The sequence below is a fragment of the Bufo gargarizans genome, chromosome 2 (genome assembly GCF_014858855.1).
Source record: "Bufo gargarizans isolate SCDJY-AF-19 chromosome 2, ASM1485885v1, whole genome shotgun sequence".
Lineage (NCBI taxonomy): Eukaryota > Metazoa > Chordata > Amphibia > Anura > Bufonidae > Bufo > Bufo gargarizans.
Window position 1 is genome coordinate 580,034,134 of NC_058081.1, and position 17,274 is coordinate 580,051,407.

The 17,274-nt window shown below is 45.3% G+C and overlaps 1 protein-coding gene across 4 annotated transcripts in view; it reads left to right on the forward strand.

Moving 5' to 3' along the window:
* Positions 1–13,297, forward strand: part of LOC122926750 (cryptochrome-1-like) — a 33,763-nt gene extending 20,466 nt beyond the window's left edge. For all 4 annotated transcript variants that reach the window (XM_044278228.1, XM_044278225.1, XM_044278227.1 and 1 more), the window contains exons 10-11: positions 8,410–8,630; positions 12,746–13,297. In XM_044278228.1, coding sequence (XP_044134163.1) covers positions 8,410–8,630; positions 12,746–12,795 — 271 coding nt within the window. In that variant the 3' untranslated portion in view covers positions 12,796–13,297. The remainder of the gene's footprint in view (positions 1–8,409; positions 8,631–12,745) is intronic.
* The last annotated feature ends 3,977 nt before the right edge of the window (positions 13,298–17,274 follow it).

Below are 17,274 nucleotides of genomic sequence, written 5' to 3' on the forward strand. Positions count from 1 at the left end.
CCCCATCCCTCCAAGCCAGTAGGCCCTGTGAGGGTCAGGAACAGGTGGCCCACTTCAGCCAAAGCCAAGGAAGAGCTTGTTGTTGCTCTGGCTTCCACCTCAGGTGTTAGCCAAGAGCCTTAGGGTCCTTCTTCTTGGACCGATGAGCTGGCAGTTTATCAGGAACAAAGCAGATGCTCCCGATAATCATCAGCATTTACATCCCTCGCCGTATGGGGACAAGAGAGCGATACAGCGACCGCTGGTCCCCATAGAAAGTCATTGTTCCAGTGCAGTAGATCATTGTTTATACGCCACGATCTGCTGAGCAGGAACGATGATTTCTGGTGCTGCCGGAACGACACAATCACCTGACGGTGATCGCTAGTAGCTTATTGGGAATGGGCATTTATAGAAACACTCTTACCTGATAATCTGATAGATCACTGTATTGAATAAAAGGACCCTTAGTCGAGGTGTGGCCCCCCCCCCCCCCCCAAATGCGAAAGACGAGGTTGAGGGGGGCGAGGAACCTAATGGCCATACACGCCCATCCCCCAGACCTCAGGGGATAACCCATAAGGGTGCCGGACCCTGCAAGTCCTTGTGACAGACAATGTGAAAAGTTAACACACAGTGAAACAAAATAAATAAATAAAGTGTGCCTTATAAAAAAAATTATCATCTTGCCCAGCCTGAAGGCCCGAGCAAAGAGAGCTGAGTACGCTTCAAACGTGGGAAAGTGAAGGGAGTCCAAATGTGCCATCAATGGACTCCAACCTCCAGGTCACCACTCCTGGGGCACTTCTCCACCTCAGGCTTTTAAAGGCCATTCAAGTGGCTGTAAATGGGCTGTGTCTGCTGGAGCAGGAGTTCCGGAATTTCAGTGGCTGTGCTCTAACTCATAGAGAAGGGCCCAACACCTCTCACATTGAGGTGCTCCACAACCTGAGGAACATGATCGGATGAGTACAGGATAGATGAGATAGATGAGGATTCCCTGGTTTTCTCTTCCATCCCAAGAAAATATCTGTAGCGAATACCAGTCACGCTTCGGTGTGGGAGGGAAACACCAAACCGAGCATAGGAGGGAAGGGGGAAACAGGGAATCAGGCCTGAGAACTAGGGAAGGAAGATGGACACCTCCTAGTGAAACCCTAACCAAAATATTAGGGATAGGGCACATGCAGAAAAAAGGGGATGGCTGTCTCTACTCACTTGTCCCCGAGCGCTCCCATAATGAAGCCAAGTAGACCCGGCCTCTCCTGTGGAACATCGCAGGTGGTGCGATGATGTCACCACGCCGTCTACGTCACCATTGATACCCTTTTTCTGTCGACGCTGCTGTATGCTCAATTGTATCCAGGGGTGGATTAAGTGCATGATGGGCCCGGGGCTCTCTACCCAACTTGGGCCCCTCCCTCTATTTTAGTTTATTTGTTTTTTTTCTATGTGAAGAGGCTGTGGTGCTTCGTGAGTGCCACAGTCTCTTCCTAGGCCATATGACATCACATTCATTGTTACTTGGCCTAGGTGCAGCTCAGTTCCATCTGAGTGGTTGGGGCTGAGCTGCAATACCAAGCACAGTGCTATCAAATGACATTGCTGAACAAAGAGGCTGCGGAGCTTACTGGAACATCGCGGTCTCCTCAAACAGCTTATTGGCCAGGGTGCCAGGAGTCGGACCCCCACCAGTCTCATATTGATGACCTATCCTGAGGATAGTCCATCAATATATAAATCCCAGAGAAACCTTTTACCTTATGCTATCTGTAGTGTTACATAGGACTGCAAAAATACCCAGGAGCCATTGGCTCCTAAACTGAAAAATTTAGGAGCAAAATTAATTTTTTTGTTGCCAAATTTAAAATACATACCGTATTTTTTGCTTTATAATATGCACCTGGATGTAAGTCACGGTATGGGCAATCGAGGGTTACTCACTTTTCTGAGGAGAACCCTGGGCAGGCATGCGACAGTGAAAGAGAGGCAGGCACTAGTTCCTCTGGGGCACACTCTGTAGATAGGGACCAGGCCTGATGGTATGTGAGGTGCCTTGGATGTTGTAGGTGTTTTGAGTGCCTTAGGTAAGGTCCCTTTAAGGATCGTGACGCCAGTGCCTGTAACGGTGGCACACTGGTTTGTAGGAGGATTAATAGAGTACGCAGTTGGTAAACCAAACGTTGCTTTACTTTATGGAAACAGTCCAACTTTATACATACAGTTGCAGTAGATGAAAATAATGCAGTCCTTTCTAGTACAAGTGCACAGCAGGTTTACTTCACAATATGGCAGGTATAATCTTGCAAGATACTTGGAGGGTATACAGTTAATGCTTTGCAGTACAATGCTGCTCTATCCCCTCAGCTATTCTAGCTGGCTGGATCCCAAGGCCCGGATTCCTAAGTGCTGGCTTGAATCCTTGGTATATAATCCTTCCTCCAGTATTGGCACTTGACTAGATTACAATACCTCCTTTTCCTGGCTGTCTTGTCTGTTGGAAGGGAAAGGTGGCTGCAGGTCTCTCCCAGGAGGTGCTTTCCTACTACTGGGGTATCTCAACTGAGCTATCCTTAGCCTCTGGAGCTTCAGGCTGACTAGGTGACTCCTCTAGTCCCCTGGAATACACTACACCTCCCCTGTCTGGGCCGTCCTATATATAACTAGGGCTCTCTAGCTCCCTCTAACGCCTGGGAGGCTAAACTGCACCCTGACAGGCCTGACACCCAGTTAACACAGGGAAATACATGCACATGACATTCAATGCAATAAGACACATTAACCCCTTTTGTGTAGTGCCCACCTTTACCTAGTGGGACACTACACAATTCCTGGACAGTGTTAATATTAAATGTCACTATAAGCCCCTTCATCCATAGAAATTCACTCATACACTGCTGCACATGGGTGTTTTCCTATGAATGAGGGGGGTTATAGTCACATTTAATGCAAACACTTAGGCCAATAATAGTACAGCTCCTGGACAGTGTTTATATTAAATGTGACTATAGCACCACTCATCCTAAAGGGTGCACCTATCTATCCATGCTGGGCATTTGGGTCGGCGTTGGGCCCCCCAGCGATTTCGGGCCCGGGGCTACAGACCCAAACGCCCCAATTATAATCCGCCACTGCTCTCAGCGCGTCTTCCGTGGTGAGCACTGCTGCCGAGTGCAGAGAATCTGGAATGTCGGGGCCTGATGAGCTGGGCAGAGGCGGCGACGTGGCAACATTTTGTTGCGGGGTCTTTTCCAGGTAGAAGTACAGCTTCCCCCTGCTTATTTACTGACCATTTGCCTCTGGTCATCATCTGGGCCAACTGTCCTCCGTTAGGGAGTTAGGATGGGTCGCTTTCCCTCTGTTTGTATAGTGGCGCTGGAGCTCTCGCCTTATGCCGCCATCTTACTCGGCTGGCAAGCCACCTTCCCCCATAATGGCTCGTTTTGTCTAGGGAGCAATGATTAGGAGAAAAAAATGGTCGCCGTCCTATTAGTGCACACAAAACCTGTCCTAATCACACAGAAGGACAAGTTACTTTACAACACTGAGATAAAGAGAGCTGCCTCATCCTCTTCTACTTGTCAGGGATTATAAACCTGAATACAGCTGATAAGATCTTCAGCTGAATCTCTGTGGGAATGGAGTTCAGGAGCAGACATGAAGTACAGAGAGGTTGGACAGGACAGACTGTGGTGATGTGGGACTGTGGTAATGGAGACTGCAGACAAGTACTGCTGTTCATTAGCCACATCTGCTCATGAACTCCATTCCTACAGAGATTCAGCTGAAGTTCTTATCTGTATTCAGGGTCACAATCCCTGACGAGCAGAGCAGAGAGGAGGATGAGGCAGCTCTTTATCTCAGTGCTGCGAACTAATGGGACAGTGGCCATTTTGTTTCTCCTAATGATTGTTCCCTAGACAAAACTAGCCATTATAACTAATGTAAGGTATTTGGGAATATATTTATAATAAAGTAATATTTAAGTATTTTAATTTTCTTAACCTCTTAAGGACACAGGGCAGGCGGTGATCGGAGCAGGCACCCTAGGACAATGCGTGCGGGGGGGGTCCCCCCCTTGTCGGCGATCGCAGCAAACCGCAGGGCAATTCAGACCCGATAACAGGATGGTGATCGGTGGTGTGATAATACACCACCAATCACCATCTTGCGATCCTGAGAGGTGATGGTGACATCGCCATTTAGGATCGGCTCTGATTTGCTGCAGGGGTGGGCGGTTTTAAATTATTTCAGCGCTCCTCTTTTCTGTGTCCGGGAGCGAGGATCTCCAGAGCCAGCACCCCCTTCTGACCCTTCACAGTGCCATCTGGCACTAAAAGGTATTTAGGGAAAGGTTAGGGACAGGTTAGGTTAGGTAGGGATATTCAGGGAAAGTTTAGTGGAAAAAAAAAAAGTTTCAACTGTTGCATCACCCTAATTGGGTGTCTGGGGTCTAGTACCTCGGGAACTGGAGGCGCCCGGATCGTCCCTGGCCATCACTTTCCAGGTGTGGTCCCCCATACTGGAAAGAAGGGACGGACCCAAAAAAAGTGCAGAGTGTGTCACAGGAGGGGGATACGGAAGGACACCACCACTCAGTGCGACACGTGCCCCGATTATCCGGGCCACTTCTATGGAGTTTCTACTCTAGGGGTGCATCAGGGGGGCTTCAAATGGGACATGGTGTAAATAAACCAGTCCAGCAAAATCTGCCTTCCAAAAACCACACGGCGCACCTTTCCTTCTACTCCCTGCCATGTGCCCGTACAGTAGTTTACGGCCATATATGGGGTGTTTTTGAAAACTACAGAATCGGGGCAATAAAGATAGGATTTAGTTTGGCTGTTAACCCTTGCTTTGTAACTGGAAAAAATTGATTAAAATTGAAAATTTGCCCAAAAATCTAAATTCTGAAATTTTATCTCCATTTGCCATTATTTCTTGTGGAACACCTAAAGTTGTTTAAACGTTTGTAAAATAAGTTTTGAATACCTTGAGGGGTGTAGTTTCTAGAATAGGGTCATTTTTGGGTGGTTTATATTATGTAAGCCTCAGACCTGAACTGGTCCTTTTAAAAAGTGACTTCAGACCTGAACTGGTCCTTTTTAAAAAAGTGGGTTTTTGAAAATTTCTGAAATTTCAAGATTTGCTTCTAAGACTTCTAAGTCTTGTAACACCCCCAAAAAATAAAATGTCATTCCCAAAATGATCCAAACATAAAGTAGACATATGGGGAATGTAAAGTAATAACTATTTTTGTAGGTATTAGGGTCCATTCACACGTCCGTTTTTTCTTTCCTGATCTGTTCAGTTTTTTCCATTCATTTTCAATGGGTCCTGGAAAAAATCGGACAGCACAATGTGTGCTGTCCGTTTCCGTTCCGTTCGTCCGTTTAAATATAAAACATGTCCTATTCTTTTCCGCAAAATTCGGATCCTGGTACAATACAAAGTCAATGGATCCGCAAAAAACGGAAGACATTCGGATGTCATTCCGTATGTCATCCGTTTTATGCGGAATCCGTTCCTGGAAACACATAACAATTTTTTTATTTATTTATTTTTTTCAATTTTTTTTCAAAGAAATCCAAACAACTTTATTTGATTATTGAAATTTATACATGTTTCCGTTTTTTGCGGCTCGGCAAAAAAAGGATGACATACGGAAACATTTTCAGGAACAACAGATCCGCAAAAAACGGACCGAAAATCGGGATATAGGAAAATACTGACGTGTGAATGTAGCCTTACTATGTATTATAGAAGTAGAGAAATAGAATCTTGGAAATTTGCTAATTTTTCCCAATTTTTGGTAAATTTTGGTATTTTTTTATAAATACATTTTATTTATTTTTTTACTCCCATTTTACCAGTGTTATGAAATACAATATGTGACGAAAAAACTATCTCAGAATGGCCTGGATAAGCCAAAGCGTTCTAAAGTTATCACCACATAAAGTGACACTGGTCAGATTTGCAAAAAATAAATAAAAGCACACAGAGCTATGGGGACTGGGTATTGCGGATGTGCTAACGGCCATCTAGCAACCCATGTCCTCTGCTCTATACCGAAAATCCAGATGACAGGTTCCCTTTAAGGTGAAATATGGCCGTGTCCTTAAGGGGTTAATTCCCGGAGAACCCCTTTAAAGAGGTTGTCCCACAAAAAATATTCACAATTTTTCAAACCAGTTCCTGGATCTGAATACATTAATAATTGTATGTAATAAAAAAATTATTATAGCCACTGAGTTTTTCAATGAAATCTATCTGTATAGCGCCACCTGCTGTTTGCTCTTTTTCTCATTTCTGTGCTCCACTCACTGAGATGGAAGCACATGTTCAGTTCCATCCTTCAATTGCCACCAGCTGCAGTAAAAAGGCCACACTCCTTGAGAAAGGACACGCGCATTGAGCTGAAATAAATTAAAGCAGAGCCATTGGAGCAATGAATGGGGAGATCTCTGGATCCATGTTGGGTACAGGGGCAGGTACTATGTCTGTTAGGCCTCATGCACACGACCGTTTTTTTTTAAGGTCCGCAAAAACGGGGTCCGTAGGTCCGTGATCCGTGACCGTTTTTTCGTCCGTGGATCTTCCTTGTTTTTTGGAGGATCCACGGACATGAAAAATGAAAAAAAAATCTAAGTCAAGTTTGCCATTGAAATGATAGGAAAAAACGGACACGGATCACGGACATGGATGCCAATCTTGTGTGCATCCGTGATTTTTCACGGACCCATTGACTTGAATGGGTCCGTGAACCGTTGGCCGTGAAAAAAATAGGACAGGTCATATTTTTTTCACGGCCAGGAAAAACGGATCACGGATGCGGCTGCCAAACGGTGCATTTTCCGATGTTTCCACGGACCCATTGAAAGTCAATGGGTCCGCGAAAAAAAACGGAAAACGGCACAACGGCCACGGATGCACACAACGGTCGTGTGCATGAGGCCTTAGAAAGAGTCATGGACTATATGATTTTGGATTTTTATATTTTACATTAATCATGGAATTACCCCTTTTAAAGGGGTTGACCAGTTTCAGGAGGAAACCAGACAACACATGCAATAAGCAATAAATCATTACTTGCCTAACAGATCCCCTGCCCTACCCTTGTGGTTCTCCCATCCAGACTCTGTTTATCCGCTGCAGCGTTGATTATCACGTTGAATAAATACTTGACCGCTGAAGCCAATCACCGGCCTCTTCTGTGAACTACAAAGGCCAGTGATTGGCTGCAGCAGCTAAGTGTTGTCAACGTGACATCACTGCTGCATCCGGGTAAACAGAACCTGAGCGGTGACGTGGCCTCAGCCAGGTAACAGTCTGTTCTTTATTGCAGGTGGATTACATATATTGTCCGGTTTCCTCCGGAAACCAACTGCTTGGTTTCCAGCGTTATTCATTATTAACCATTACCTTTATGGCACTAAGGCCTCTTTCACACGGGCGTCATGTTTTTTGCCCGGATAAGAGGCGGGTGCGTTGCGGGAAAATGCGCGATTTTTCCGCGCGAGTGCAAAACATTGTCATGCGTTTTGCACTCGCGTGAGAAAAATCGCGCATGTTTGGTACCCAGACCTGAACTTCTTCACAGAAGTTCGGGCTTGGGATTGATGTTCTAAAGATTGTATTATTTTCCCTTATAACATGGTTATAAGGGAAAATAATAGCATTCTGAATACAGAATGCTTAGTATAATAGTGCTGGAAGGGTTAAAAATAATAAAAAAGTTAACTCACCTTCTCCTCTTGTTCGCGTAGATGCCGGTCTGTTCTTTAGCTCTGGGCTAAAGGACCTGTGGTGATGTCAGATCACATGCTCCATCACCATGGTGATGGACCATGTGATTGGAGCATGTGATCTGACATCACCACAGGTCCTTCAGCCCACAGCTAAAGAACAGACCGGCATCTACGCGAACAAGAGGAGAAGGTGAGTTAACTTTTTTATTATTTTTAACCCTTCCAGCACTATTATACTAAGCATTCTGTATTCAGAATGCTATTATTTTCCCTTATAACCATGTTATAAGGGAAAATAATACAGTGAATAGACTGTCACCTAGAACCCATGCGTGAAAATCGCACCGCATCCGCACTTGCTTGCGGATGCATGCGATTTTCACGCAACCCCATTCATTTCTATAGGGCCTGCGTTACGTGAAAAACGCACAAAGAGGAGCATGCTGCGATTTTCACGCAACGCACAAGTGATGCATGAAAATCACCGCTCGTGTGCACAGTCCCATAGAAATGAATGGGTCAGGATTCAGTGCGGGTGCAGTGCGTTGACCGCACGCATCGCACCCGCACGGAAAACTCGCCCGTGTGAAAGGGGCCTAACACATTGTGTAGTGCTGCACACAGGAGTCGGTCGTAAAGTGTTCTCATTCTGTCACATTCACACTTCCTTCCTGTCTGGCAGGAAATATTTACCGATATTAAAGAAGTTCCCACCTGAGTACGTATACGAGCCATGGAAATGCCCTCGCAGAGTACAGGAGCGGGCCGGCTGTATCATTGGGAAGGACTACCCTAAACCAATAGTAGAGCATGAGATTGTCAGCAAACGCAACATCCAGCGTATGAAGGCCGCATACGCCCGGAGGTCTGGGACTGGTGGGGAGAAGGATCCTAAAAGTCAGGGTAAGGACACGTTCCATATGACCTAATACTTGACTCCAGCTCTGCTTCATTGTCTCTGAAATCAGTCTCCTGTTTCATCAGGAGCACAGGCGAGTGTGACGGATTAGGTCCAGATACGTTCAGGGAAACTTGCGCCATTTTGCAAGCAAGTTCAGTCAGTTTTGTCTGCGATTGTGCTAATTTTTTTCCGCGTGGGTGCAATGCGTTTTGATGCGTTTTTCACGAGCGTAATAAAAAACTGAAGGTTTAGGCCTCATGCACACATTGTTCTGGTCCGTATCTGAGACGCAGTTTTTGCGGCGCGGGTGCGGACCCATTTACTTTAATGGGGCCGCAAAAGATGCTGACAGCACTCCGTGTGCTGTCCGCATCCGTTGCTCCGTTCCGTGGCCCCGCAAAAAAAATATAACCTGTCCTATTCTATTCTTGTCCGCGGACAAGAATAGGCATTTCTACAATGGGCTGCCTGTTCCGTTCCACAAATTCGCATGAGGCCTTACAAACAACGTCTCTTAGCAATCATCAGTGGAAAAACGCATTGCATCCGCACTTGATTCCAGATGCAATGTGTTTTTCACTGAAACCCCATTCACTTCTATGGGGCCAGGGCTGCGTGAAATATAGAACATGCTGCGTTTTTCATGCAACGCAGAACTGATGTGTGAAAAAAAATAGCTCATGTACACAGACCCATTGAAATGGATCAGCATTCAGTGCAGATGCTATGTGCTCACATCACGCATTGCACCCGTGCGGAAAACTCGCTTGTGTGAAAAGGGCCTAAGAGATGTTGTTTGTAAACCTTTAGCGGAAAAAACTGAACACAATCACAGACAAAACTGACTGAACTGGCTTGCAAAATAGTGCGAGTTTTCCTGAACGTAACCCGGACCTAATCCATCACGCTCGTGTGAAAGAGGCCTTAGGCCCCTTGCAGACGAGCGTGTCCGGATGCGTCCCCGTGCACTGCGGCAAACCCGCACGAGTAGGTACCCAATTGCAGTCAGTTTTGACTGCAATTGCATTCCGTTGTTTAGTTTTTATCGTGCGTGTGCAATGTGTTTTGCACACGCGTGATAAACTGAATGTGGTACCCAGACCCGAACTTCTTCACAGAAGTTCAGGTTTGGGTTCACGGTTGTGTAGATTGTATTATTTTCCCTTATAATATGGTTATAAGGGAAAATTAATACAATCTGAATACAGAATGCATAGTACAATAGGGCTTGTTCTGTGAGGACTAGGACCTTTGATGACGTGACTACGCTCATCACATGGTCAGTCACATGATCCATCACCATGGTGATGGATCATGTGACGGACCATGTGTTGAACGTAGTGACATCATCAAAGGTCCTAGTCCTCACAGAAGAAGACCGAAGGGATGCCGGCTGCGCGAACAAGTGGATTAAGGGGAGTTAAATACATAATAATTATTTTTTTACCCCTCCACCCCTATTGCACTATGCATTCTGCATTCAGAATGCTATTATTTTCCCTTATAACCATGTTATAAGGGAAAATAATAATGATTGGGTCCCCATCCCTATCATCACCTAGCAACCGTGCGTGAAAATCGCACCGCATCCGCACTTGCTTGTGGATGCTTGCGATTTTCACGCAACCCCATTCACTTCTATGGGGCCTGCGTTACATGAAAAACGCACAAAGAGTAGGATGCTGCGATTTTTCACGCAACGCACAAGTGATGCGTGAAAATCACCGCTCATGTGCACAGCCCCATAGAAATGAATGGGCCCGGATTCAGTGCGGGTGCAATGCGTTCACCTAACGCATTGCACCCACACGGAAATCTCGCCCGTGTGAAAGGGGCCTTATACTGCAATTCTGCTTTAGGCTAGTGCTACATGGCGACATGTGTCGCTAAAAAGTTGTGGAACATTATTTGTACTGATAGTGATGTCACAATGCGACATGCTGTGACAGCGACACAAGCTGCAAAAAAATCTGACTTGGATGGATTTTTTGCGACTGTCGCAGTTGCAGCGTATCGCAGTGTGACACCATTGTACAAAAAATGGCGCTCTACTTTTCAGCGACACCTTAAAGGGAGTGTGTCACCTACATAACATGTTTTAAACTGAAGATATAGCTCTGTGGGAGGCAGAGCCATAACACTGATGGTACCCATGTTTCGTTTTTCAGAGCCTCCAAAGTACCTAAAATGAAGTTTAAAAAATATGCAAATTTACCTATCGCAAGTGCCCAGGGGCGGAGAGTGTGCTGCAAGTGCCCAGTGCTCCCTGCCTTACTTGCTCCTGACTCCTCCTTTCTGTATTGTCCGGACAGCCCTGTATCCTTGCTGGGTCATTTTCGTCTCCATTCATAATCCAGAGCCTGTGCGCTTTACCGCCGGGCCCGTTACGTAACTGGCGCATGTGCACGGCATATCAGTATGCCTCTGCCCACAGTGGGCAATGTACTGTGCATGCCCGGACCGGGCAGTGAAGCGAACAGGCACAAGATTATGAATGGAGATGAGAATGACGCCGCAAGGATACAGGGCTGGCCGGACGATACAGAGGGGAGGAGTCGGAGCAAGTAAGGTGGGGAGCACTGGGCACTTGCAGCACACTCTCCACCCCTGGGCACTTGCGATAGGTAATTTGCATATTTTTTAAACTTTATTTTAGGTACTTTGGAGGCTCTAAAAAAACTAAACATGGGTACCATCAGTGTTATGGATCTGCCTCCCACAGAGCTATATCATCAGTTTAAAACATGTTATGTAGGTGACAGACTCCCTTTAAAAGGGGCTTTCACACAATTTGCATTGATGACCTATTATGCATGCTATCTATGGTGGATCTGTTTGATACCTCACTATTTTAAAGATCTGTGCTTGCTGTCATTGAAGGCCAGCATCCATTCTTTGTTAAGGGCTCATGCACACGACCGTATTTTCTTTCCATGTTCGTTCGTTTTTTTTGTGGACCGTATGCAGAACCATTCATTTCAGTGGGTCCGCAAGAAAAAACTAAAGTTACTCCGTGTGCATTCTGTTTCCGCATGTCCGTTCCACAAAAAAAAAATAGAAGAAGTCTGCATAACTGACAAGGATAGGACTGTTCTATGAGGGTCCAGCTGTTACGTGCCGCAAAATACGGAATGCACACAAATGTATTTTTTGAGGACCGCAAAATACACACTGTTGTGTGCATGAGCCCTAACATTCAGAGGCTAAAAACTGCGCTGACCTTGTCCTGGCCACAGAGGTGCAGGGCTTGTCACAGTATATAGGAGCTCCTCTCTGATAAGCCCTGCACATCTTTCAGTTGAACATAAGGATTTGAGCCAAAGTTGTTCATATTCCATGGCAGCAAGCATACATATTAAAGGGGTTGTCTGGCCTAGCAGCTGAAAACCCCAATGGACATAACCGGTGCCCACTAAAACACAAGAACATTCACCTGTCTTCAGCCTCACCATTCGTGATGGCTTCTGATCTCCACTCAACCAAAAGTGACTTGGGCACATTACTGCTGCAGCCAATCAATGGCCTCAGTGGTAACATATGCTTGAATGGCCTTTAGCTAGCCAGGCCACCAGCAGACCAAGTCACTTCTAGTCCGGCAGGCGCCATACTCTATGGTGTAATTTCAAGTGGTCACAGCACTTAACAGTAGCCTGGCTTGTTTTGGGGGGTGAACATCACGGATATGTTCCTTGCTCCACCTCAGGAACCACTCTTGTAGTATTTATAAAATTAGACAGCACTCCCTTTGATTGAGGAGATGATTAGCAAATTTTTTTTCAGCCGGACATAATGATGCACAATGTACAGTTATGACAACGTTTCGTGCTAAATGAGAGCCCTTCATCAGACCGAAAAAGGACCACACATGGGATGCCAGCGCCTTTTTCGGCCTGATGAAGGGCTCTCATTTAGCACGAAACGTTGTCATAACTGTACATTGTGCACCATGGCCTATGGGGAACATGGGATAATGCTTGCACTATTCAAAATAAGGGGCGTGATTATAGGTTTGCAATAGATGATCACCAAATTGCCAGAAGTCGCATCTGATCAGCGGTCACGTGATTTGCTAATTCACTCTGTACCATTAGATGTGATGTGAAATTCTTCATTGCAGGGGCGAAAAGGAAAGTACCGTCTGTATCTCAGTTCTTTAAAAAGAAGTAAACCAGTCTGGAGCAGAAAGAGGATGTGACCACAGCATGAAGCGCGACGGACCTCGCACCACCGGGAACTGAAAGCCAGTGCAGAATAGTAGGCACGGGTGCTCTGGGCCCTTTTTTAACCCTCATGTGGCGCGGTCGTGGAGCTCAGACAGCTGTGGTTACATTTGGAAATTGCTTTTGCAGCGAGAGGCTTCTTCTCTTCCGTGCAATAGAAACTTTCTTTTGGTGTTCGGAACCCCCTATATTCTGCTGTTACTCCAGGGGGACGCTGGTGGCCGGTCCTGCAGGGACGTTCATGCTGTCAATCGATACAATTTCTCTTGACCAGAATAATCCTTTGCTGTGGACTTGGACTAGATGGTGGCATCTGCTGGAAGCGACGCCCTTGTAAGGGTACTTTCACACTTGCGTTTTTCTTTTCCGGCATAGAGTTCCGTCACAGGGGCTCTATACCGGAAAAGAACTGATCAGTTTTATCCCCATGCATTCTGAATGGAGAGTAATCCGTTCAGTTTGCATCAGGCAAAAGAGAAAACCGCAGCATGCTACGGTTTTATCTCCGGCGAAAAAAACTGAAGACTTGCCTGAACGCCGGATCCGGCATTTTTTCCCATAGGGATGTATTAGTGCCGGATCTGGCGTTCAGAATGCATCCGTTTTGCCGGATGACACCGGAACGACGGATCCGGCATTTCAATGCATTTTTTCGACTGATCAGGCATTTTTAAGACTGATCAGGATCCTGATCAGTCTTACTAATGCCATCAGTTAGCATACATTTTGCCTGATCTGGCAGGCAGTTCCGGCGACGGAACTGCTTGCCGGATCTCTCTGCCGCAAGTGTGAAAGTAGCCTAACTGCCTCCCTTTTAACTTTGCTTCCATTTTCTTTGCACAAGCTTTTGTATTTTTTTTTTTTTTTCAAATAAAAAGTAAATTAAATATTTGGTGAAACTATGTTTTCTTCAACTTGAAAGAATGAATATTGTATATTCGTATAAGTATATTAGTATAAGAATAGGCCTCTGACCTCCTCCTACCTGCATGTGGTGCGCAGAAGTAGCAGGACTAAGGAAACACATAAACGTGTCCGTAACTCCCATTTACGCGTTTGAAAGCTTTTTTCGGGGCTCTGCCAAGGTTGAGGGGAGCGTTCCCTCGGCTCTCACCTATCAGACATTTATGGTCTCTGTTGTGGACATAAAGTCAATGTTTTAGATGGGAATATCACTTTAATGGCATATGCGCACGACCGTTGGCTGTTTTCTGGTCCACAAATTGCGGATCCGTAAAACATGGATTCCGGCCATGTGCATTCTACAGAACAGATGGCTGGTCCCTAATAGAACAGCCCTATCCTTGTCAGTAAAATGGACAAGAATAGGACATCTTCTATATTTATGCAGGGCCGTGGAACAGACCTACGGATGTGGACAGCACACGAAAGGCTACCATGTAGCTTAAAGGTCGCACTTTATTTGACCTTGTGTACCGTCTCATGGACCCTGTGTGAATAAAACTTTTTGGATTGGAGATGCTGCCACCACTCTTTATTTGGATATTACAATGTACGGTGATGTCACTGGCCTAGTAACAGGTTGCACGCTCAAGGCCTCTTTAAGAGCTGATCATCGGGGGTCCTGAGGATCACAGATCTGATACTGATGACCTACCCTTAAGATAAGTCACAAATACCTTTTTCTGGATAACCCATTTAAAAGTATTTTTTCAAGAACGGTGACTACACACAGTTTAGGCCCGCTTTCAGATGAACGAGCTGCATACTGCGAACTCGCAGTGCGAGTATTAGGCAGCTCCCGTCCTGACCTCCCAGCACTGCAGGGGCCGCATAGCATTATACTGAGGTCTAGAATGTATTGTATAATACTGTCAGTGTTATTCAATACATTTCAGAACTGTAAGGGTAACATAGCATCATAAATCAATATAATGCTATGCGACCCTGGCAGTGCTGGGAGGTCAGGCCGGGTGCTGCTCCATACTAACGCTGCGAGTCCACAGTATGAAACTCGCTCATCTGAAAGCGCGGCCTCAAGGTAGTTTTCTGAAACCTGCCCTTACCTAATCCTACTTCCATCTAAGTTTTTTTTTTTTTACAGTTTCATCCAGTTTGAAGAATCCTCTGTGGGTTAAACAGCTTGGACGCCTGATACACAGGAGAGAGATCTGTGCTGCTAATGAATTTAGCTCACATGAGTATTTTCTAGATGAGATACAGTTGTAACAAACCCTCAGCTGTTGGAAGTATTAGCACAGCTAACGTTTTTAGACCCAGAAAACAAGAATGTTTCCATTCACTGGCAGCAAGCAGAACTCTTAAATGGAACCTGGTATCATGAAAATGCAGGGCAATGTCCAGGCAGTATGTTATAGAGCAGACTGACTTATAGTTGTATGGGAAAATATTAATTATAATCCATATCTCATTCATTTAAATCTCATCTCTTTCTGATCTCAGTAGCCAAGTAGGCGGGGTTATCAATGATTGGCAGTTATGTATACACACTTACAGGGGATGCTGTCAATCACTGAGAGGACCGCCACCTTGGATCCTGTGCTCAGAAAGAGCAGATTTTAATGGATAAAATACAATTTGGTCAATCATTTCCCATAAAACTGTACATTCTATAACATGCTGCCTGATAATTGCACTGTATTTTCATGCTAACAGGTTCAAAAATTGAGAAACTGCAACTAGATGACCGATTTAAATTCTAAGACCAACCCCTCCCCCCATGGTAAATTTAGACCTTTATGGTACCTGCACAAAATGAGGATTACGTGCGGTTTTTTTTTGTTGCAACACAGATTTTCGTGTTGCATAAAAAGGTTCATTCACATGACCGTATGGTCGCCATGCCGGTGTTGCAAACAGCGAGTCCGCAATACACAGGCCTCGGCCATGTGAACTCCGTGCTGTGGTGCGGGCCCATTGACTTGAATGGGTCTGTGATCCACAAGATACGGCAAAAAATATAGGACATGTCCTATCATTTGTGGAACGGAGGCACGAATCAGAAGCCCTTCTTTAGGCTTTTGGGTTTGCAAAAGATAGGACGCATTTGCGATCCGCAACACAGGAACAGTGACCATACAGTCGTGTGAATGAGCCCTAAAGGGTAACTACACACGATTCGGATTTTTTTCCATGCGGATCTTTGTGCAGAAAAAACAGCATGAGTACCAGCAAAGTGAATGCGATTTGACAAATCCCATGTACGCTTTGTATTTTTCTTAGGTGTGGAAATTACCCTGCTGTATGGATTTTAAAAGCTGCAGCAAAAACCACAATAAATAGTGCAGATTTTCTGCACACCATGTGCAGGTACCCTTAGGCCTCTTTCACACGGGCAAGATTTCCACGAGGGTGCAATGCGTGAGGTAAACGCATTGCACCCACACTGAATCCGGACCCGTTCATTTCTATGGGGCTGTGCACATGAGCGGTGATTTTTCACGCATCACTTGTGCGTTGCGTGAAAATTGCAGCATGCTCTATAGTGTGCGTTTATCACGTAAAGCAGGCCCCAAAGAAGTGAAAATCGCAAGCATCTGCAAGCAAGCGCGGATGCGGTGTGATTTTCACGCACGGTTGCTAGGAGACGATCGGGATGGGGACCCGATCATTATTATTTTCCTTTATAACATAGTTATAAAGGGAAAATAATAGCATTCTTAATACAGAATGCTTAGTACAATAGCGTTGGAGGGGTTAAAAAAATATTAAACTCCCCTCCTCCACTTGTTCACGCAGCTCGGCTTCTCTTCTTCTTTCATGATCTGTGAGGAAAAGGACCTGTGGTGACATCACTGCGCTCATCACATGGTCCATCCATGGTGATTGACCATATGATGAGTGCCGTGACGTCACCACAGGTTTTTTTCCTCACAGATCATGAAAGAAGAAGACAGAAGAGAAGCCGGGCTGGGAGAACAAGTGGATTAAGGTGAGTTTTTTTAAAAAAAAATTTTAACCCCTCCATCACTATTTTACTAAGCATTCTGTATTAAGAATGCTATTATTTTCCCTTATAACCATGTTATAAGGGAAAATAATAAAATCTACACAACACCAAACCCGAACTTCTGTGAAGAGGTTCGGGTACCAAACATGACTACTTTTCTCACGCATGTGCAAAACGCATTAAAATGTTTTGCACTCACGCGGAAAAGTCACGCATTTTCCCACCACACACCCGCATCTTATCTGGCCCAAAAATATTTGGTCAGGCTTCACCTATACATGTGATCCTATTGGCTGCTGCGTGGCGATAGTCTGTTACCCCTAGCTCACTACTGTGTATTGTATAGTAAAAGGTCCAATAATCCCAAAATTCTGACACTTTGGCCCTTATGATTACTTATGGGATTCTTAATAACAATGCTTTCTAGGGCTGTGAGCGGGGCCCTGATCCCTGGCCTGTGTGATGTATCCTGTAATAAACAGAGCACACAGAGGA